The sequence below is a fragment of the Hemibagrus wyckioides genome, linkage group LG14 (genome assembly GCF_019097595.1).
Source record: "Hemibagrus wyckioides isolate EC202008001 linkage group LG14, SWU_Hwy_1.0, whole genome shotgun sequence".
Lineage (NCBI taxonomy): Eukaryota > Metazoa > Chordata > Actinopteri > Siluriformes > Bagridae > Hemibagrus > Hemibagrus wyckioides.
Window position 1 is genome coordinate 6,594,539 of NC_080723.1, and position 23,553 is coordinate 6,618,091.

Sequence of the window (23,553 nt, forward strand, 5' to 3'; positions counted from 1 at the left end):
AATCCCTCAGTAGCAGTAGCTTGCCACGCACACAGCAAGAATGACTTGCTGTAGAAAACGTCAACTCTAGACCAACAGCTGAATAAAGAGCATTTCGGGTCAGAAGAGAAGGACTGGACATTCTAAGACCAGTTAGACTGAGTGTAAATTTATTTGGGCTGGCTGTAATATGTATTACAGACTACAGGCTCATTTCAACAACCTTATTCCAGTCCACACTCCTAGACTAACATCCCTCTCAGCTCTGAACACAAAGAGGTGTTCATTCGCCCCAGGTGTGTCCTGTGCTGCAGTCAGCAGGAGAGCGAACAGGCTCTGGGAGGGATCCTTTACTTCTGTGAGTGTGTGTGCTTAGAGACATCAAAATAGTGTGTGTGAGCAAATCATATACTTCAGGATTACCACATCATAAGTAACCTAAGCAAAGGAACTACCACTTGTAATAACTAATTTTTACATATAAAAAAGCCAAATATCCAGGACAACAATGAGCAATGAGTCAAGCCTACAATGACCATTATGATCAAACACTTGAGGTTGTTAAGTGACAAAATTCAGAATTGATGCTGAATAGCAAGTCCCAATCTTTACACCTGGAGCCTGGAGTGCATTTATTAACAGTTTATAATTTAAAACGATATATTTTTTTTATTTTTTTTATTTTATTTTTCAATTTTTTTTATATAATATATTTTTTTATTTTATTTTATTATATTTTATATTTCAAAATTTCTGTATATAGACATATTCCTAGTTATGGATTGAATAAATATCAGTAAATGCAGGTGGATGTATCAATAAGGTTGTTTATTATGTATCAACATTATGCTTTATTGATGAAGCTCAGTTTGTTTGTGATAACTAATGCAGTAAATAATATTAGTTAAAAAAAATCTCTCTCTCTCTTTCTCTCTCCCTGTAGTTTCTCACTTACACCCAAGTCCACCTGAACAAACCCATATTAGAGCATCCATAACACGCTACCTGAACCCAGTCCCTCCACACACTCCACACTCCAGTAAGTGCAGAGTTAGAACAGATAAACACACCACATCGAGAGCTAGGAACCAGAGCTGACAGAATGGGTGGGGGCTGGTATTTATACAGGTGCTTTGAGAACGTGCAGGGACCAGAAGAACACCTTTGAAGGAGAAAGTGAAGAACCCATTCAATACTCGGGCTTCCTCCGAGCAAAGGCTGGAAACAGCAGCATGCTCAAACCGCATAAAAAAACCTCTTAAATAAATAAGCATGACATTTCTGAAATTATTTACGCAACAAGCATATTAACATGACTCTACTTTACTACCACAATCAAAACTTATTTTTTGACAAATATGGTCTAGTAACATGCTGGACTTTTCTGTCCTGTAGATTTGCCCCTTATAGAAATCACCCAGAGGGAGTTCATTCAACCAAATGAAAGAAAAACAAAAGAAAACAGATATGCTAGCGGGAGGGGAAGAGAGCTGGGGGGGAACTTTCATCACTTTCATCATGTTCAGTGGAAGAAAGGGTGACTAAAATAAATATCTCTTTTCTTCCTCAGGATTTATTTTATACCTTTTTAATCTATTGATTAAATCAAGCAATTAGTTTAAATGATAAATGAAAATCAGATAAAAGTAAATATTAGTAAATATATTAAAGAAAAATCATGATTGTTGGCATTTCAGTTGGATGTAGCCCACACACCCATGTCTATACTATAAAAAAAACTGGCATCGATGTCTGTTTGCAGGAACACACTGGGAAAACAGCAATTTCCTGAGTGTATTTTTGTTTCCCAATTTCTGACAGATTTGTCATAACATAACATGGGCACAATCAGAGGGAAGGTGGCACCCCAAAGCATCACAGGGAAGCAGTTTATAACAGGAAAGGAGGGTTCAGGAGGAGAGTTCCCTTAGGCATAATACTTTATTTTAAAATCTGAGCAAATAGGGTGCAATTGAGGCAACTCACAACAAAAGATAATCAACAAAAAAAAGAAGATGCAAACAAAAGATAATCAGAGTAGACAAATAAAACATGAGAGGGTCAAACACATCCTAGATGATACACATGGCTCAGAACTTACTCACTAAAAACTTAGTGAGTTTTGTATCATCCTTGTGTATCATCTAGGATGTGTTTGACCCTCTCAAGTTTTTTAGATACTGCTGAACCACTGTTCCAACACAGCTGGTCTGGATGCTCTTGATTAAAGTGTATGTAGTGAGATTGGTCTAATATGTCCTCTGCAGAGATTCCAGAGTATTTTAAGGACTGTACCTCATCCAGTCCATGTGGTATATCATGCAACCAACAATAATACTTGGAGATGAGGAGCCTCCAAAGAAGGTAAGCTGGGTCTACCCTTGATTGCTGACTGGAAAGGTGTCTTAGCTCCAGTCACTTGTCTTTGAGGTAGCAGAAGAAAGCTCTTGAATAAAGATACAGGTCATACGCAGTAGGAAATTAGATTGATTTGTCTTGAAAGGATCAATGAACCAAGGACTTAAGTGCTTGCATGAAGGGAGTCTGGGGAGTAAGACTCTGGTAGACAACAAGAGTATCTGGCCCAGGTATAGCTGCAGAAGAACTCTGCACCAATTGTCCACTTTCAACTTCAGTCTTTGTACTACATGTAACCTGCTACCACCCAGATCTGCTGACTCCTCATCTATTCCTAAACAGCAGTTCTCTGAGTCTTGGAAAGAGTGGAGACTGGTTACCCAGACCCCACTGGAAGAAGGTGAGGGAGGAAACTGTCCTCCACCCAGGAGTTAAAGATGGTAGTCATGTGGATTATTGGCACAGCATGACCTGAATTTTCAAATTACTTGAATTAACTCTTCTACTTGACTGTTAGTTTGTGGATGGAACCCAGAACAGAGACTGAAGTCAGTATTAAATTGTTGACAGAACCCTTGTGATAATGGCTCCAACAAATCCTCCTCATTCCAATCAAGAAGGAGCCACACCTATTTCCACCAGTTTAATCAGCCGTTCAATCTTGAAATAGACTCAGAGGTGGCTTCTGCTTGGGTGGAATTAAAACCTGCACCCATTCCGGCCTTTTCCAGATAAGCTAACTTAATGAATTGGTTGAGTGAGAGCTGATCATCAGCTAGTTTTGTCTCGAGATTATCACTCAACCTGTGCAACCAGTTTCTACAGTGAAGGAGCAGAAACTGAGTTCATAATCAGAGGAAGATTTTGTCCCCAGTATCGTTTCCACACAATAGATGATTGAATATCTCTATAAAAGCTTGTTCAAACTATTTAAACTATTGATTGAGCTGGGCGATTCAGATCAGGTAGTTAAGGCTTTGGGTTGTTGAGTGGAAGATCATAGTTCAAGTTGCTACTGTTGAGCCCCTGAGCAAGGCCCTTAACCCTCTCTGCTGTAGGTGCTGCACCATCACTGACCCTGCACTCTAACTCCCAAAGTTGGGACATGTGAAGAAAGAATTTCACTGTGCTATAATGTATATGTGACAAAAATAAATGCTTCTACTTATTATTACTATTATTTCAATATTGTGTGAGTACATAAGCTGCAGTGTGCATGCAAAAGTGACATCACAGGTTTATGCTAATGTGTAATGTTAGCATATTTATACAATACTTATACAATATGATACATAATGAAAAAAGTCATGTCTCATGTCACATTTGCATTGACCTGGATTGTAAAAACAGCTGCTTAACATCAGCTGTCCTTGATTGATTGACATGTGTTGTTTATTTGGATGTTTTGGGGTTTTTTTTTTTGTTGTATAACTGAAGCCAGGTGTCATGCTGGTATAAAAAGAAAGGCTGGTTGCAAACATGACACAACCGTTCAGTTTGAATTCAGGAAAAGTGAAGTAAAATGATGGACACGTTACAACGTTTATTATGAAGGTGACAAAAAACGAAAAGGGAAGAAGATATTTTAACACCGAAAACACATGGAGTCTGGAGTTTACTTGCATCTTAAAGTAAGTTTCAAATTCTACTTGAGCTTATATTTATTGTTTAACTTCTTGTTAATATTATGATTACAGAAACAATAAATACTGAATCTATTAATATATAGTGACAGATTAACTTTTACCATATTATTGACAATTAGAAGGACCAAACTGTGTACCTAGATTGAAAGATATAACCTACAGACACAAAACTGAGATTGTTTATTAGGAACAAAGAATTGTAGTAGTCATTTTGTAATGTGTGATCAAAGGTCAGACTAACTGAAGTAGGAATCTTGAAGACAGCTGAAAGATGAAGTGACCACTGCTCAGAAATACAGTATGATGGATAATGAGTGAATGCAGTAACAGTTATTGTATTGTTGGCAACACACAAAATAGAAACACAACGACATACAACGTAATACAGACACAGATATGCCAAGTGCAGCTCACTCATACATGCACAGAAGAAAACGGACAAAATCATAGGTCAAACTAATCAGTGGAAAGGTATATTAATTTAAGGTAGATATAACAATATTAAATAACAAATTTCATGTGCCTCTTCAGCACAGGTTTATTTAATGAGCATAATGGAAGTATTCAATTTAGGCTCGTTTTTTAAATGTCTACAATAATACCTAGCCTATTTGTTTGATCTTTCTTATTCCTGAACAAAACATATTATTTATAAGCCTACTTGTTTTTGAGTTAGTGTGCTTTGAATAAACTTATTCAAATCTTGTGTGATTTCCACTACTATAAAGATAATTGAATTAATTATCCACATTGCTATGAAAAGCCTTCAAGCTCAGCTTTACAGGTCAAAGTGTGCCACATATAACGTTAAACCCTGTCATGTCAACGGAAACATCAACACTGGTGCACCAAAAAAGGGTGCTCACTTCACACCCTTAATCCTCATTGGTCTAACGGTTCTCACACAACTCATCCAGCTCTGTGGAGATATAGCACACTGAATGCCATCTGCCAGACAGTAAGGTTTAGTTCAACAGATCTAATTCAGTTTGCAGATAGCAGTTCAGAATGGCCACAGGCGGAAATGGAGAATTGCAGTTAGAGCAGCATAATCAAACTGTCTGAGCTGAAACCGTGTGAACTAAATACATGAGATTTGAACTGTTATGTATTTTACACATCAGTCTAATGATCATACAAGCAGATTTGTGAAGCATGTACAACATAGCTGGAATGTTTTAGCCTAAAAAATTTCTGCTCTATCAAATGATGTCAGTTTTACACAAAATTATAAACATGCATAAAGGAAAGTGAAGATTATCCTATAGTACGAGTTAATCCTGTAGAAAATAGTAAACTCATAACAAGAAACCTGGTGCAATATAACTGCTGTATAAGTATAAAAGTATAAAATAAGTATAATAAATATAAAAAATACCAATAAGACTACATTCAGTATTATAGTTATTTTTATTGTTTAAGGAAAGAAAGAAAGAAAGAAAGAAAGAAAGAAAGAAAGAAAGAAAGAAAGAAAGAAAGAAAGAAATAATGAGTTTAAAGTCTTAACTAGCCAGATGCAAAATTATAAATATAATTTAGATATGTTTATCAATCAACTATAAACAGTAATATTAAACCAGCAGTAGCTCAATGACCTTAAATTTTGGTGGGGCAGAACCACATTAATCACAGCCTAGCCTCTGTTGACTTACACTGTGGGCTGCTATCTATGAAGTTTAAGAGTAACACAGTAATAAGCAGTTGAGAGTTGTGTACTAAATGATATCATTACCCAGGGTTCACAGGCTTGACAAAATTTGCAGCCCAACTACATCTCAAAATCCTGAACCAATTTTTAAATAAATAAATAAATAAATAAATAAATAAATAGAAAAAGAAGACATTTTCTTATTCTTTGCCTTTGTATGGGGAAATAAGTATTTCACATATATTTCTGATAGATGTTCATTCATTATCCAGTACGCTTTTTTCTCTCATGTCTTTTTGCAATATATCTTACAATAGAAATGGTTCTGAACATCATAGTCACAATGTCTACACTCTGGAGTTATTTTTTTAGAATTTGACAAGATTCCACTCCTGGTGATTTGCTATAAAACTAAAGTATATTAAATAAATCTATTCCAGATTGAGCATGGAGCAGTGTGAGCATGGAGCAGTGTGAGTCCTACCCCAATGGACCACTATTAGCATTTTTTGCAGTTCCCATTTTGACCTCTAGGTGCAGTAATACAGTACAATGGAAGCTAGGGGAACCACAACAAAAAAAGACAAGCAAATGAATGAAATATCTGTCAAATTGAAACATTAAAAAAAAAAACTCCAAAGAGATGAATGAAGACTTTATGAAGATTTATATTTGTTAAAAATCAAAAGGATGGGTTACCATGACAAAAATCTAAAACCATTTCAGGGCAAACAGTAGTACAGAAGGTCAGCAGAACAACGTCCACATCTCACAGACTTAACAGCACTAAACCCAAAAGTTTTAGCACCATTTTTTTGGACAAACTGCTGATACACATTCAGCAGTTATAGAAGCCAGGTTGTATAGGCACTCAACATAATGCAGGTATCAGCTAGCATATAGTTGCATAGCTTTAGCGTCTGTGAATGCATTTCTTTCTTACACCTCACAAGAGAGCACACTAAAAGCCCATTACTCTGGTGTCTGAAGTACTTAACACATCACTGAGCCCCGAGTGCAGGAAAGTGCTTTAGGAGTATACGAGGGCACGTAATTAATGAGCCACATTCAGCGTGTGGAACCGGGCGGATATGTGCATTGATGAATGAATGATTTGAATTCATGGAGAATAAAGCAGGAAGCACTGTGTACTCACTGTGAAGCGTCTGTCACAATGGGCAGTGGGATATATTCACTGGCAAAGTCCATGTCATCCACTAGGCTGCTGGTGCGTGAGATATCAGGAGGTCCATCCAGCTTTTTTTTAACTGTAAAAAAAAAACAAAAAAAAAAACATTGCAGAGCAACGTCCGCTAAACCAAATAAACCAACTACAGAGATGATTAACAGAATAAAGTAAAAAGAAAAGAAATGCAGTTTATGATACCTGGAGAAGCAGGACATGTAAGATTGAAAGAAGACCATGACTGCTGGCAGTCTGTGGACATGCATAAGAAAACACAAGACATACTAAAAAAATCAAAAACATATGAAGAAAAAAAAAACAATGATACTGATTCTGGAAATGTTAGAAAGTTACAGAGAATCCATCTTTCCATTTACACAACACTGGTGATTACTATCAACTAGAATCAAGGGTTAGTATTCAGTGATTCTAATAGTCACTGAAAGGCTCTTTTTCTGAACTTTTTAATCATCCAGATGTGGATTTGAAACTCAATAACTATAAAGAGGCATAAATACATTTTAATTAACTGCCATTTTAATAAAAACCAAGTGCTGTTAACATTATACAGTGTTTCGACATCATCATCTGGATGATTGGAAGGTTCAGAATTTGAAAGATCCAAAAAGATCAAATAAATTGTTATAATGGTCATTTATAAACTGATATAATGTTCTTAAAAATTCAGTGCTACGATTTTACTCTGGAAAGAGTCCCAGGATGCAAAAGGTTTGAGAACCTCTCAAATCGCAGTACTAATACTTAATCAAATGTCCCGATTTATTAAAGATTCGTAGCCAGAGACGTTTAATTTGGAAATAAAAACAACTTCTGCAAGAGGCCACTAGGCCTGGAACTGTTGGATAATCACTTTCGTCAGAGTCATACAGTTGGCACATGGGAGAAAGGGAAAAATAAATAGAGGCAGAAGGATGGGGAAACAGAACGAATGAGTGAGTGAGAGAATAATAGGGAAAAAGAAAACAACCCATTTTTATTAATAGCTCCCCAGTTTTGTACAAACACGTTCAGTTACGTAGGGCCCCAGCCAATAAAAACAAACACAGTGCCTGGTGACAGCAGGGTCCTGTAGCCACAACCCCATTCAGAGATTCTCTCAGGCCACCGGAGCAGACTGATAACGCTGAGATAAGCCGGATGTTGAGCAAACTCGACAATGCTGAGTTTTAATTCTGAACGCTGATAGTCCATGAGGGCTGTTCTTGTTTTTTATCATTTTCCAACAATGTTATATTGCTATTCCTCATGGGATGAATGTATCCAAAAACTGGGCTACTCAAGAGTTATAATATGGCTGCTGGTTTAGGAAATAGAGAACCAGTAACTACAGACAAGAGGGCTGAGCTCAAGAAATATATTAACAGACTCTCGATTACAGTAGCACAGTGTGTGACAGCTCAGGTTTTCATTAAAATGTCTAAAGAGCTTGTATTCATTCAGATTGTTCTTACATATGAATTATGAGCATGCACCAGATTAAAAACACACAGACTTTTTATGTTTTCATAATTTTCCTGACAATAAGGCTGAAGTTATATACAATATTATAGCCTGAACCAACACATCATACAGAAGAGTACCGGCACTACACATATCTGCAGCACTCACTGCTCCACTCATAGAACATAACCAGGTCTCTGTATGTACAAATAAAGCATCAGCAGATAAAATTTTAATATTTCATTAAAAGAGAGTTTTTAGTTCTATTTCCCCAAGGTCTAAGGCAATAACAAATAGCTATATTGTGTAACAGTGATTTAGCTAGGAAGTCAGTTGGGATGATGAAATATACTAAACATAATCACCCATAAAATCTGCGGTATAATCATGTATAAAATCAAATCTGTGCAAGAGGACAATGGTGGATCAAGAGTTAAAGGCTAATTCTGATCAGAAGGTTGGGGGGTCAGCCAAGCTGCCGCTGCTAGGGTTACTTGCCCCCAGCTTTATAACAAGCTTCAATATGTGAAGAAAGAATTTCACTGTAATATATAGTGAGAATGATATTGATGAGTGAGACATACCCACACATTGTAGGTGGATGCCAAGTGGTGATCTATTGTCTATCTTGTCATAAAATACTCTGGATGGTTTCTTTTCAGTTCCAGTGAAAACGATTAAATAGAGGGAAATCAGATCCACCAGATTTTTGTTCTCTTTACACAGTAAAGAAATTGACAAGTTGGTACTTGTAGACAGAAGGAAAAGGAAAAAATTCATGATGCTGATTATTCCTGTTTATCACCACAGCAGTTGATAGCCTGTGGGACAAGCAGACTTTGTTAAAGAACCAAAAGTCCAGCACCCATCCCCTGGAATGTTGGGTCTGCAACAAGGACAAACAATATATAGAAAATCATAATAATGACACTTTGGGCCTTTTCTAAACTACATTACAGCACAATTATTGTAGAAAAGATGTTTCCTGGTGCTCATATGTTTCTCCACCCTGTATGTGTATGTCAATCATTCACGAAAAATTATGCTCTATGGTGTAATAATGCAACATAAACATTTATACACCATCTTTTTAAACCCTTTTCACCAGTACAATAAACAAATGAATAATTTTATTGCTGCAAGTCTGATATAGGACACTGTTGGCTTTCAGTGTGAAATGTTTTTACCTCTTACACAGAATATTGGTTGAAGATAACACCTTCAAATTTTAGCAGCTTATGAACAAGCATTTGGAGCATCTCAAAGAGCAGAAATGGGTTTGATATCAGCATTTACTTTGAAGATAGAAAGATTTTTAACTTATCTAAGAATATATTGCCCCTAGTAGAAAATAAAAATAAATACTTATGAATGACTACAATGTCTTAAAGCGCTGAGTGTCTACTTTCATTCTTTCTGACCTCTGGTATATGCGAGGGGATATCTCAGTCTATTGCCAGTCAGGGAATCACTATTGAATTAAAATCCTACAGGTTGCTTATTTTCATCTGCTGGTGATTATCAACACTTATTTGTGAACTTTTAGCTCCAGCTTGCTCTCATGAAATGTACATTATACACAATTCCTACTTTTGACACTGATGCTTGCATATGTAGGTTATAAAACTGCACAGTGTAATTTTCTTGTTCCTTGCTTGTCTTTTGGTTATGTTTCTTTTCATCCACCCATTCATCTCTCTGCTTTGTATGACTGATTTGATTCTTATACCATCTGATAAAGACTACTGATATCACGAACGCACAAAAAAAGTTGATATAGAATAAAAAAGTAAAAAAAAAAAAAAAAAAAAAAATTAAAATAATAATAATAATAATAATAATAATAATAATAATAATAAAGAAACATATAAAAGCAGAAATCAGACTGAGATCCGGTGCTCACCTGACTGTCTGAACATCTTGGTGATGCCTGCAGGGGTGAAAATGGGGAAGAGATCAAGCCAAGCGTAATATTTCACATTAAAGTCTGCTGCTGTATAAACATTTGAATGTTATTAAGGAATAAATTGAATGTGTAGGATGGGTTTTAGCGTTCTTCCTGTACAGCAGTTTTTGTGCCAGATTATTCCACATCTGAAAGCTGATTTCTTTTTCCATCTTAGTTTTAGACACCTCTACATCTTGAAGGCCATTTTATTGAGCTTCATGATCATTCAGTGTTAATGATTTTCCTTCTGGTTAGGTTCAAAGCCTTACAGGCATATGGTTCTATGTCATAATCTCTCCACTAAACTAATTAAGCCGCAGAAGAGACGTTTTTTCCTCTAGAACTGGTTTCTCTGCTGGGGACTGAATCTGTAAATGTCTCTGCTTTTATGATAAAGCTATTGGACAGGAAGAACCTGTAAAAGGCTTCAAAACAGTCTTATTAACAGCAAAGAAGGCGTGGCTTTGTTTTGCACGAGCTCTTTTTTTGTACAGGATGTGTTCCAGTCACATATGGAAAATGGCATCTCTCACCAGTACGGAAAATGATCCAAGTAAAGCACTCTTTTATCTATTTAATTGTTTTTCCTTTGGATTACTGTTCATGCTTATACTAAATGCACAGGGTATATAAACTGCTGGACAAAACAGTCCAGCACACTTTTCTTTGTGTGCCTGGACTTCACCAAAAGCAAGCTTAAAATTAAAAATAAAAACAATCATCGAGCAAGAGTGCTGTCTAATTAGTGCTGGGTTGACTAATACGATATATGTGCTTGATGTATTACTTATGATGAGATTATTTAATGATATTTTGGTTAAACATGATTCTAAACTAAACTGAACAGCTAGGTTTACGTATTATTATTAAACGGAAATTTTATATATTATATATTATTTATTTATCATGAGGAAATGAATTCAGCTTGTACTTTTTGTACCTGTGGATTCCTCTAAGAAGAAAGGCACCTCTCGCTTGTCCTCCTTGTCATCTATATGATCATAAGTGATCTGAGGAATGGCCAGAGCTTTTTCTCCTGAGTTTCCCAGAGAACCGTTATCGCGTGAGGTCTTCAGTCTCCGTCTGTATCGTCTGTTCTGTACTCGGAGCAGAATGGAGATAACAGAGAGCCAGAGTGTGTAGGACTTAAAAGAGAAGCATCTGTGCATCTGTTATCGAACTGACGATGAGTTATTTGAAATACCTTCCTGGTCATGGTATTTGGCTCAACTCAAAAGAGTATCCTAAAACTAAAACTTGAACATGAATGTGAATTATACAAGAGCTTTAATGAGATTGAAAGTATAAAAAATGGTGGAAGGAAGGTTCATAAGTGGGGAGCCCCTTTTTTTGTTTTGTTTTTTTCACAGAAAAAAGGAGAAATTCATAATCACTCCAGCTGTGACGCAAGTCATTTTCCAGACACGTTGGCAAACAAAGAGTCACTTCATTGAACTGATTTGTAATGTGATGCAACAAACAACTGCCTTTGTTTTCTGTTGGCATTGAGGTATCTGAAATCTCTGTAACTCACATTACAGGTTCAAACACATTAGCAACTAAAATAAAATGGAAATCTGCCCTTCAGAGAGAATTTCATAAATATTTCAAATTATCCACGCATCCAAAAAGCAAAGAATCCCACGATTCCTTTTCAGGAAAATCTGGGTATCTTGTCTCGCGTTCTGTTTAAATAATTAAATCTGCACCCAGAACCTTTCTGCTGTTACTGAATTTGAGTGAAAGCAGCTGAAATAACTTTTCCCATTAATCTGAAATACCAATGAGGAAGGACAGTAGATGGGATCAGTGAATGACTGCTTTGGAAATGAGGAAGAAATGAATGGCTGGTTTGTGAACAAAGGACAGTCACACACCCATGCAGAGAAAGAGGTGGAAGTGGCTGAGGTTTTCCCAATATGTTTAGAGTAGGAGCTACACAAAGATTTTTTTGTTGTTGTTTCGCTACACAAAGGTTTGTTCCCAGGAAAGAGGCGGCCGTGACATCATCTCAACTGACTGTGTCTTTGTGTAGGGAAGACAAAGGGGACTGAGGTCAACTGGGTGTCCAGGGGAAGAGAGCAAAAAGGAGAGAGAGAGAGAGAGAGAGAGAGATAGAGAGAGGGAGGAATACTAGAGAGAGAGTGAAAGAGATTGAGAGAGAGTAAGCGCTCATTCAGTGCCTGTCCCATGACTTCAGTGCGCTTACTAAGCCACCCAGCCCAACTACAATATCAGACCTCAACGTACAGCGGCGTTCGTTATTCAAGCAAAATTCACAACATGAATCCCGTCCTTTATATTCATCTGTGTGCTACATACCTGAGATTAAATCAAAGCAAATGATTACCACGACACAGTGGCACTTATAGACTTCTAACACACCTAGTTCTATTCTCTATTTACCTTCACCAGGTGCACATGTGAAAAAAAAGGTGGGTGTACGTTACAGTGACCTACTATAGAAGGTCTCTGAGGATAACCAACAGGAAGGACAATGACAATGACAGTGACACAAACACTGAAAAGGAATAAAGAAAAAAGCAATTTAAAAGGCATAAAGGCATTAATTAAAACTCAAAAGAATGCATTGTTCTCACAAGTTTTCTCAAGTTTCCAGGACTGGAGTTCTCTGAGTTTATAACTGGCATGTAGTCCCCCATCAGTACGTATATTTTCCATGTAGCGCCACAGCCGTTGGGCTTCTCACATGCGTAACATCGCCACAAGGTCTGCGAACAAGCACAGGGATTCCACTTTGATGATTTGTGCTCAGAAATAGAACGCTCACATGGCTAATAAGACATGGTTTCCATTAAAGCATGCGGTGATGCTATATGAGATAATGTGTAGTTTTATGGTGACCTGTATTAGTGAAGCAGCAGCTGGGATTTGGCGATTGAAATGCTTCTGTCTCTGTTTCTGCTGCACCTTCAGTGCAAATCCTGAACCCAGAATACCCTGCAACGAGAGAGAAGTGAACATCGGGAAAAGTTTATCCTGTTTTCCTTAGACTTATCAAGATTTCAAATGATGAAACTTGTACAAAAGAACAAAAGTACACAATCTAGTAGAGTAATCAAGCTCTTGAACAAATCATTGTGCATGAAGCTAGAAGCTTAAACACAGATATGTTTGTGTGATTAGCAGACATCGGTTTGATGAACGCTCCTTTTAAATGGTGCTCACAATATATGCTGCGTCAGTCTGAAATAATGTTGCAGTTGTGCATTATATGGAGTGAAATGTGAGAAGCAAGGCCCCTGGGGGCATGCTTTCACTTTAATGGACCCCATTAACCCTGGTCCCCATTACTGCATGGATTTCTGTAGGAAAACACTGCTCCAGGGCACCAGACAGGGTATGTGAATTGTGAGATTTGTGTGTGTGTCTGTGTGTGTGTATGGATGAGTGGGTGTGTGGATGAGAGAAAGAGAAAGAGAGAAAGAGAGAAAGAGAATAAGTGTGTGGATGAGAGAAAGAGAAAGAGAGAAAGAGAATAAGTGAGAGGGTGAGAGAGAAAAAAGAGAGAGAAAGTGCGTGTGTGTGTGTCTGTGTCTGCTGTGTCTGTGTGTGAGGGAGAGAGAGAGAGAGAGAGAGAGAGAGAGAGAAAGTTGGAAATGGAGAGAGTGAGACAGCAAGAGAGGCAGAACATGAGAGAGAGAGAGAGAGAGAGAGAGAGGGTATTTACCGCTGGCAGAGCAAAGAAGGAGATAGCAAACACACTAAAACAGGAGGCGATGGTCTTCCCTATCCAGGTCTGAGGAACTTTGTCTCCATATCCTATAGTGGTCACAGTGACCTGGAGAAGAGAAGAGAATCACTAATAATCACAGGACATTTCATTTTAAGAACAATACAAACAAAAATTTTTGTTTATATATCAGGTTTAATAATCTTATATTTGTTTTGTTTTATTGCAATCTTATCATAGGAAATAGTAGATAAATCCGACTAGATTCATTTGCTAGGATCGTGATTTCTTGTGGTGTTGCTAACATTATAATCCTCATAAACGTCTTGCATTCTTTCTTATAATTATAATATTTCCTTCTCATCCATTCCACTCATTTTACAGTTTTATGAAATAGTGATGTCACTACATAACACTGAGATGGAGTTATTTTATAACATTATATTAAAGGCGTCTTTGGTGTTTGAGGACTCTGAGACGTTCTTACAACCTGGTTGTAAAAAAAAAACCTTAAGCATTTTATTCTCTTATAAACTGACTGAAGGAGCCGTCGAGAACTTGTGTGCTTATTATTATAGAAATGAAGGGAGCACTGCTCTGCTAAACTGACACTTTCCCATGGTGTGACTCAAGAGGATTTTTAAGGCTTGTCATACTGTCAGTGGCTGTAATGCTAGCATCCTAGCCTGTGATAACCTGACATGCATGTGTGCTTATGCTTATAGAAAGATATTGCAGGTACACAAGTCTTCAGCTCCTGTTCCAGTGAGAATATGACCTAGTGCTCTAGCGTCATCTCGTAATTTCTTACTGTAGTTTATCTAGCTTTACCTCTCTAGATTCTAGCATTACCTCACTAATTCCTTTTATGTAGTTTATCTAGCTTTACCTCACTAAGTTCTTGATGTAGTTTATCTAGCATTACCTCATTAATTCCTTTAATGTAGTTTATCTGGCTTTACCTCGCTACCTTCTAGCATTACTTCTCTAATTTCTTGATGTAGTTTATCTAGTATTACCTCACTAGTTTCTAGCATTACCTCACTAATTCCTTTTATGTAGTTTATCTAGTTTTACCTCACTATTTTCTAGCATTACCTCTCTAATTCCTTTTATGTAGTTTATATAGCTTTACCTCGCTACTTTCTAGCATTACCTCACTAATTTCTTGATGTATTTTATCTAGCTTTACCTCACTAGTTTCTGGCATTACATCACTAACTTCTTGATGTAGTGATCTAGCAATACCTTGTAGTTTCTTGATGTAGTTTATCCAGCTTTAACTCTCTAGTTTCTAGCATTACCTTGCTAATTCCTTTTATGTAGTTTATCTAGCTTTATTGTACTATTTTCTAGCATTATCTCGCTAATTTCTTTTATGTAGTTTATCTAGCTTTACTTCCTAAAGCATGTCCGCTAACTAGCAAGCTAAGCATGATGGTAGTTAGTGTGCCAGCTTCAGTGATATAATAGTTAGTGACTTAGCTGAGGTAATCAGTGCTGCAAAGACAGAGCTCTTCAAAGTAATGTCTCCTCCTAACTGCCTGGAACCACAACCATCTTCCGTTGGCTTGGAAATGTGTCTGATTTAATAGTTAAGCAAAATGTGTGTGTTTATGGACACTTTTTTCTATTCTGACAGCCAACAGCACAATGCAACCCTTTCAGAACAACAAATTTGAATATTTGTCTCATGCATGTTTTTTCAACCGGGAATAACGTGTCTCACTAAAAATTCTAAATTCATATGGCTAAATTCATATGGTTTTAAATAGAGTTGTTAACAATGCAGATAGCAGATGTAGTTATGCTCGTTTGATGATATTTTCATCTGTGGTGGGCAAAATACACAACTCCTGTACTTGTTAGTGAAAGTACAGATAATGTTACTCCATTATAAGTAGAAGTCCTCAATTTTAATTTCTACTTGAGTTAAAGTACAAAGGTACTTGTATCCAAATGTACAGAAAGTAAAAACGTACTACGTTTATCCAAGCTGTAATGTCATTTTTTGTAATTAACTATTCATTTTATTTGAGAATCGGTCACTCTACTCACAAGCCTGTTAATACAAGGTCAGAGAAAAGATCATGATACAGATGTCAGTTATCATTATTCTAAATCAAGGAGTGCAAAGGGGAACATGGGGGCTGCAAGACAGTTAAGATCCTGTTAAGATTTATATTATACTTAAGATAGTAACAAATTAAAACCTGATAAAACACTTTAGCATGTAGCTGTTGAAATAATATATTTGATTGTGTGTGTGTGTGTGTGTGTGTGTGTGTCCCAGTGCTTACAGGGCACAGGTATTTGTGCATGGACACTAAACAAAGAAAAAGGACCCTTATATAAAGCCAGGGTCTGTAGTCTGTAAATTGTTTCCTATATAAAGTGCCTAAAAATGAAAAAATATACATTACGGCAGAAGAAAATATTAAGCACTACAGCGGGACAGAACTCATACAGAATGACTAATGTGTGCCGGACACTCCTGTGTCCTGGGAATCAGTTTTAAACAAATGAAACTTGTTGCTCTACAGACTCAGAAGAAAAAAAAGTTTAAAATCAGCACAGTCAATATTTCAGTATTTAGTAATATTTAGTAACATTTTAAAAAATATATGAAAAAGGATTTTTACTTGGTGAATGGTCAAATATCAGCAATAAAAGTTGGGTAAGTTGCTGTATAACCATCAGTAACATTAATACAGACTGCTGCTCAAGAGTTACTGATTACATTATCTAACTAAAGTGTAACTAGCCATACACGACTAAATTCAGACAATGACAGATTTATTCACATATACAATAAAATCCTTCATGTCTGCGAGCTAACATTAGATTCATATTTTTAAAAAGTTATGATTATCACTGGACGTGCTCCTCTCGATGTTTTCGCAAATATGATGATGAATTCTTGTAAGAAGAAAGAAGAAAGAAAGAAGAACTGTTCACGCTCACTGCATTTAAAGAAACCAAAAAGATACATCAATTCAAAAATAATGTGCATGCTGTAGCTTGCTTTCTGCTTTTTATTTTTTGAATCCAAGTAACGAGAGATAGAAAGTAGGATAGAGAGATAGAAAGTAGGATAAGTTACTTCAGAATGTAGTGGAGTGAAATTTAACTTAAGTCTCAAAACTATACCAAATATGCCTGCTAAAAGAAGGAGGAAGAAGAGAATACAAAGTTTGAGCTGTGACACAAAATAAAGGCCATGAAGCATAAAAATGTTTGTGAAATCTTAGAGATTTTTTCGCTTGAGAGTTTATTTGGACAGAGAGCACTCTCTTTTTTCACACATAATGCTCACAAACCCACGTTTTCTGAGTGTACTCTGACTCATCAAACACCACACAGTCTGAAGTGTGAAAAAAAGTGGATGCATACTAAAAACACACACCACACACATTCACACACACACACACACACACAGAGAGTGTTTCCTCTAATCCGTTATAAAGTGCAGGAATTCAGCAAACACAGGAAAACAAATACCTCCGGAGCCCTGTGCTGAAAGAGGAGCCAACTCTGACACGCTGAGAGAGCTCTCAGCTCACGGCAAGTGTGTCTGGGGCTTTGCTTTTACAATACCTAGAATAGAGGCTGAAGGAGGCCAAGGCTCTTACACACAGACTTTGGAGTGAAGAGCAGCAAGGAGATCTTAATCCTAGCTTTCAAAGCTCACACACAACGCTAGCAATGAAATGGGCGCGCAATGGGCCACTCTGGTTCAAGTTCAAGTTAGAAAGTTGGTTCCAAGTGCCAAGGGCAGTGCTGCAGGCTCCTTCTGAGACATTTTTGTGTGCATATGAGTGACATAATGGTATCCAAGGCTGTGATGTCCACAGATATACAATTTACTCAGACCATGAAGCCATGCGCATGATTCACTGAGCCTGAGTGCAGCCTATGGTCTACGTGTGTGGCCGAGACAAAGCTGACGTCTCAGTGTTGCTTTTGGGTGTAGAGTCTGCCGTTTGTGTGTGTGTGTGTGTGTGTGTGGGTGTGCGCATCAGAGCTAAATCGATGTGTGTGGCAGTCACAGTCAGCGAGCTGATTATGTCGACATGTTTTTAATATATTTCTAGCACGCACATACAATATCATGAAAAATCAAATCGTGTACATTTTCTTTTTTCTTTTGTCATCTTCGTCTTGCTTTCTTTTCAACCACATTTTCACTTTTCGACTACTCCATCTCTCTTTTTTTTAGCAATCCATCATATGTTCCTGTCGTTTTTAAAGCATGTCTTTTTGTTAAATTTGTTTTCTTCATGAGACAGAAAGACAGAAAGAGAGAGAGAGACAGAAGGAGGAGGAGGGAGAGGAAACTGTAAGCATTGTGTTAACTTTAGGAGTCATAGGCATGTTGTGTGACTGTGAGAATGAGAGGTATGATTCATGGTGTGTGTTGGCTCCTTCCTCTCACTTGTTCTCTGCACCTGCATCTCCTACAGCGAACAACCCAGTATCTCACTGTCCTTCTTTTCTTTTCTTTTTTGACTAAATCTTTAAAGCTGTCTCTTGAATCTCACTCTCTGGATTTCATAAACATCTATTTCAGTCTTTCGAGCTGTCCTTTTTCTTTTGCCATTGGGCCTCCAGAATGAAAATGAATAAATGTACAGTGACTCAAAAGCTCAAATCGGTGGAATAACCTAGGCTTTACATTTGCAGTGAATTTCCTCTTAGTTTTGATAACATGCCAAGAACCCCATTTTCAGCAAATGAACCAAATCTTTAAAATACAGTCACCATCCAAAATGGGTTCTTTCTCTCCGTCTATTTTTTCCCCTTTCGTTTGCTCAGCCCCTCGCCATGCCTGCCATCCCTCCTCTCCCTTCACCTCCCTCCCGCTCTGCCTTCCTCTCTTTGTCCCACTCTCCTTCAGCGAGTTCATTTCCTTTGCCTCTCATCATGCTCAAGTTTACAGTTTTCAGAAAAAAAAACAAAAGGGAGCAAATCCCCCTGTAGAGGACTTCTCCTCGCTACCTCTCCGACACAAACAACGGCTTTTGTCCACCATTACACAGAGCTACAGGAAGCCTCATGCTTTCTGACCCTCACCACAAAAAGGTAGAAACCCTGCAATTAAAGTTTTAATTAAAGACGCTGACGCCTCAGAGTGTCGAAGGGGGGAAAAAAAGAGAGGGCTTTCAAAAGGAAAGCAGGCGAGGTGAAAAGAGGTGAAAGGAGGCCATTGCCGGGGCTTTTGTATAACCCCAATCCCGTGAGCAAGTCTGTGATTGGTGTCTCATTACTCTTCATGTTGAATGCAACTTGTTAATTAACTAGCCTGGAAACTTCATCTGAGAAGTATTCAAACTGCCATTTGATTGAATAGTTTTGGATTAGTGTATACTACAGTTACCGATAAACAAGAATATCTATTGAACGTCTGGGCTTCAGCATTCTAACCAACACTCTAAGAGCTGAATAGTTTAATTAGTGGTTTGATTTTACTGCAGAAGAAATACACAGGGATTTATTTGCAATGCAAAATATCAGTTTAAAGACATCTCTTCAGATTTTTAGATATTAGGACCTGACATAGAGGTTGCAGACAGGAAGGAAAGCAGAAATAAATCTACTTTGTTAAAATATTTCAGACCACATTTATATTTACAGCAAATCTCTATCACTTAACACATCGATACTAGTTCACTATAGGCCACAGACTGAGAATAAAATCAGTTAAAGCTCTGATGGGAGACGATATAGCAAGGAGAGCGCACAGGAACTTTTTTTTGTCTTAAAGTGCTAGTTTAATATTTCAGAAAGTGCTAGGTCTAGATAACTAGATGAAGCCAAGTCTCTAGTCAACTCGGCACTGTGTAACACAACAGTGTGAAAAGTGTCTGTGCTTAAATGCTGTGTATGTACTGAAGAGGTGTGTGTAACATAACAATTTCCCTATCTATCTATCTATCTATCTATCTATCTATCTATCTATCTATCTATCTATCTATCTATCTATCTATCTATCTATCTATCTATCAATAAAGACTATCTATCTATCCTGTCCACTTCTCAAGAAACTCACCCTGCAGTTACATTTGTTGTCCTTAAAAATAAAAATGAAAATAAATCGAAATAAATTCTTGTTCTCTAAAACAGAGAACTGAACTATATTCAAGTGAACTGCAATTTGTGCCATCTCTCTATCCAATCTCACTTATCCCCACTCATTTATTATTATTTTTCATTTTTATAGAGCTGTAAGGAGAGCTCTGTATTTTTTTTTTCTACTTCCTTACATGATTTAATTTAGTTAACAGTTAACAGCTGAAAGTCCCTTTTGCATGTCATTTGTTCATTGTGGTAATGCTAACACTCATATTTACTTATATTATTACATATTCTTATATTTTAATAACATGTATTAGAAGTATGACTAGATACAGTATTATTAAAATTCTAATCACAAATGACCACCTAATCAGAGACACACAATAATGATATTTTGGTAACATGAATAACAAATAGAGAATTTTTTGTGCTTCTAGGAAATCCTACATATTTGGGTTAATAAGATCATAACTGTGAGACTTACAACACCCCACCAGAGTGCATCTGCATAACTGGAGAAGTCTGTCCTTCCCTCCTCGTCCACTGTGTCTTTCTCCGCCAGATACACAAAATACGAGGAGAAGATCAGACCCAGAAAGCCAATATACAGTGTCGTTATCAGCTCCTGTAATAAACAGGACACATTTATAATATGATATCACTCTACTTGGATCATCCTACAGTTGCAGAGTGTTGATCTGTGATATATAATACACACGAAGACACACACACAACCATATATTGACCATTTTAAGTCATTAGTCTCTGAAATACTGTTTATTTATTAGCGCATGTCAGTAGGAATGCATCATTTTGTTGTTTAACTGCCTACCTCACATGATTACGTTACTGAGACTTAAGTTACAGCAGAGACAAAAATGACAGCAAGTCTCAGAAACAAACTAAGACTCATATTTCATGACCAAGACCAAATGCATGGTCAGATTTACAAAAATACATTAATTGCGCACATAAAATTTCATATGTTGCTTACTATAGACTTAAAAGGTCACCTAAATGAGCTAAGGGGTTGAAACTTTATGCCTTATTGTGACTGTGTGGGTGTTGCTACTGATAAAAAGGGAATAGAAAAAGAAGGTCTAGAAATAACAGAGTACTGCTTCCACAGTATTTGTGTGTTGAGTTGCATGTTAAACATATTTCTAGAATATTTTGTGTAATACTGCAACACCAATTTGATTTAGTAGACAAAATGATGTATAGATGGTATGATGGATTGATCTATCATATATACCAAGGGTTTTATGGGGGCAAAGGCTGCCAAATGAATGCTATTGTATTTTAAAGATGATAATTATAAGCATACAAATTTTCTATTGGTAAACCTTAAGATGTATTAATAATGGAAATAAATTAAATCATTAATAGGATGAGACAAAGGGAAAGTTCTGGAGTGTGTATGGATGAGGTGGGGTCTGTGTTTGGACACTGAGAAGGATTCAGGAGTCAGTAATTTAGTGCTTTGTCCAGGATTGTTTGATATTGGGCATTTTTATACCCCCATAGTTTAAAACGCCTGTGCACATTTCTCTGTATGTGTGTACTGACCTGTCGATGAATAAAGACTACAGATCCCAGCAGCCTCCACGTGCCTCCCTGACGATCCACATGGAGCATGCGCAAAATCTGTAGGAAGCGGATTCCCCTGAAATCAAAAGCAGTATTAAGCAAGACATATTCAAGTCTAGATTCTGTATATTTATTAGCCATCATTTTAAATACAGCATCTTGTTTACTGGTCTTTTAGTAGGTCGAAATATATGATTTCTTAAAATGATCTTGTCTAAATCTTTGTCCTGTTTGAGCAAAATTACAGATTCAATACCTTATAGCAGAGGTGGCGAAAACCTGTCCATTTGATCCCACACTAAGAACTACAACTGAGGCAACCACCACTATCAAATCTGCTCCGAGCAAAAACAGACAAACAAAAGAGTTTTGTATTAGAGATGGCTGATGTGTCATTTATTTCAGTTAAAAAATTAATACTGGCTGTATAAATACTGGCTGTCTGGGTACCTATGATGGAGATGGGTTTTCGGGCAAAGCGTAGTCTGCCTGCGACGCCCACGTATTTGCTCCTGCAGCCTGCTGACCACAGACGCACAACATACTCCGTACCAAAAAACACCACCAGCACAATTTCCTAAACACAGAACAAAAACATAACCATTATGAGAGTGTGTACCAGCATGCCCCACTGATGAGTGAATTTAAATTGGGTGTGGTGAGCAAACTAAGCTCTATCTAGATTACATCTAGACAAAACAAAGATACCAGCAGGTAGTGGCTTCAGGGTGACCTCTTTTACACAGAAAACATTGATCCAGATTTCTCTTCTCACCTCGTGTTTTGAATGAATTGACCCTGACTGCCAGTGTGACCTCTGAAACAAAGTGAGCACGGAGCTGATGCGGCTGTCTACATGACAGCTTGCTCACGCTGCTTAACTACGACACTGAATCTCAGATGTAGTGACGTTACACACATTATTATTAATAATACCAATAATTCATTACAGATAACCCGTCTCATATCATTATTATGCAAATACCAACACCACAGCTGAGGTAATTATATTCATTCTAGGCCTCATTTATCAATCTTTGAGCAACGTTTTCAGGTCAAGCCAAACAAAAAATTCTTACCAGATGTTCCTCATACTCATGTGCATATGATGCTGTTGAACGCCAATCACCCGTGAATTACCAAGCACAGACATTTTCATAAATGTAAACATTGAATAACGGCTACAAATCTCCATAATAGGCAATGCTCACAGAGCTGAAAATGATACAAAACAATGACTAAACAGTGAAAGAAACACGGCATGTATTATGTACTAGTTTTCAAAAAGGCAGCTCAGCCTTTGCAGTGTATCAGCTACCAAAGACACATGCAAACTCTTTCTCCTTTTATAGGGTTTCTTTCATCCTAATGCGTTAGCCTTATATAAATTTAATCTAATGCATTTGCTTTCTTTCTTGTCATTAATATGACGTGATAGATCGAATGAGTTTCATTACATATTCACTAAATGTGTGTGTGCACTAAGCCTACACCAATCAGCCATAACATTATGAGCAGTGAGAGGTGAAGTGAATAACACTGATGATCTCCTCATCATGGCACCTGTTAGTGGGTGGGATATATTAGGCAGCAAGTGAACATTTTGTCCTCAAAGTTGATGTGATAGAAGCAGGAAAAATGTTTAAGGATTTGAGCGAGTTTGACGACGGGCCAAATTGTGATGGCTAGAACACTGGATCGAAACATCTCCAAAACTGCAGCTCTTGTGGGGTGTTCCCGGTCTGATAGAAAGGTGTCAGAATATGACAGTGCATGACGGGTCAGGGCTGTTTTGGCAGCAAAAGGGGAACAAACACAATATTAGGCAGGTGGTCATAATGGTATGGCTGATTGTTGTATATCACAGTATGAATTAAAATTGCAATAACTCACGCCAGTTATACAATGTGCAAGCTCATATTTGCAAATTTATTCATATCTGCAAGTTTCCTCATACATAATTTCAGG

The 23,553-nt window shown here is 37.2% G+C and overlaps 1 protein-coding gene across 1 annotated transcript in view; it reads right to left on the reverse strand.

Moving 5' to 3' along the window:
• Positions 1-23,553, reverse strand: part of kcnq1.2 (potassium voltage-gated channel, KQT-like subfamily, member 1.2) — a 119,587-nt gene that overhangs the window by 79,507 nt on the left and 16,527 nt on the right. The window contains exons 4-14 of the mRNA XM_058407560.1: positions 22,036-22,162; positions 21,842-21,920; positions 21,565-21,661; positions 20,480-20,620; positions 13,918-14,028; positions 13,092-13,187; positions 12,827-12,958; positions 11,167-11,323; positions 10,182-10,208; positions 7,019-7,069; positions 6,788-6,899 (exon numbers count right to left, since the gene is read on the reverse strand). Of these exons, the coding sequence (XP_058263543.1) occupies positions 6,788-6,899; positions 7,019-7,069; positions 10,182-10,208; positions 11,167-11,323; positions 12,827-12,958; positions 13,092-13,187; positions 13,918-14,028; positions 20,480-20,620; positions 21,565-21,661; positions 21,842-21,920; positions 22,036-22,162 (1,130 nt within the window). The remainder of the gene's footprint in view (positions 1-6,787; positions 6,900-7,018; positions 7,070-10,181; positions 10,209-11,166; positions 11,324-12,826; positions 12,959-13,091; positions 13,188-13,917; positions 14,029-20,479; positions 20,621-21,564; positions 21,662-21,841; positions 21,921-22,035; positions 22,163-23,553) is intronic.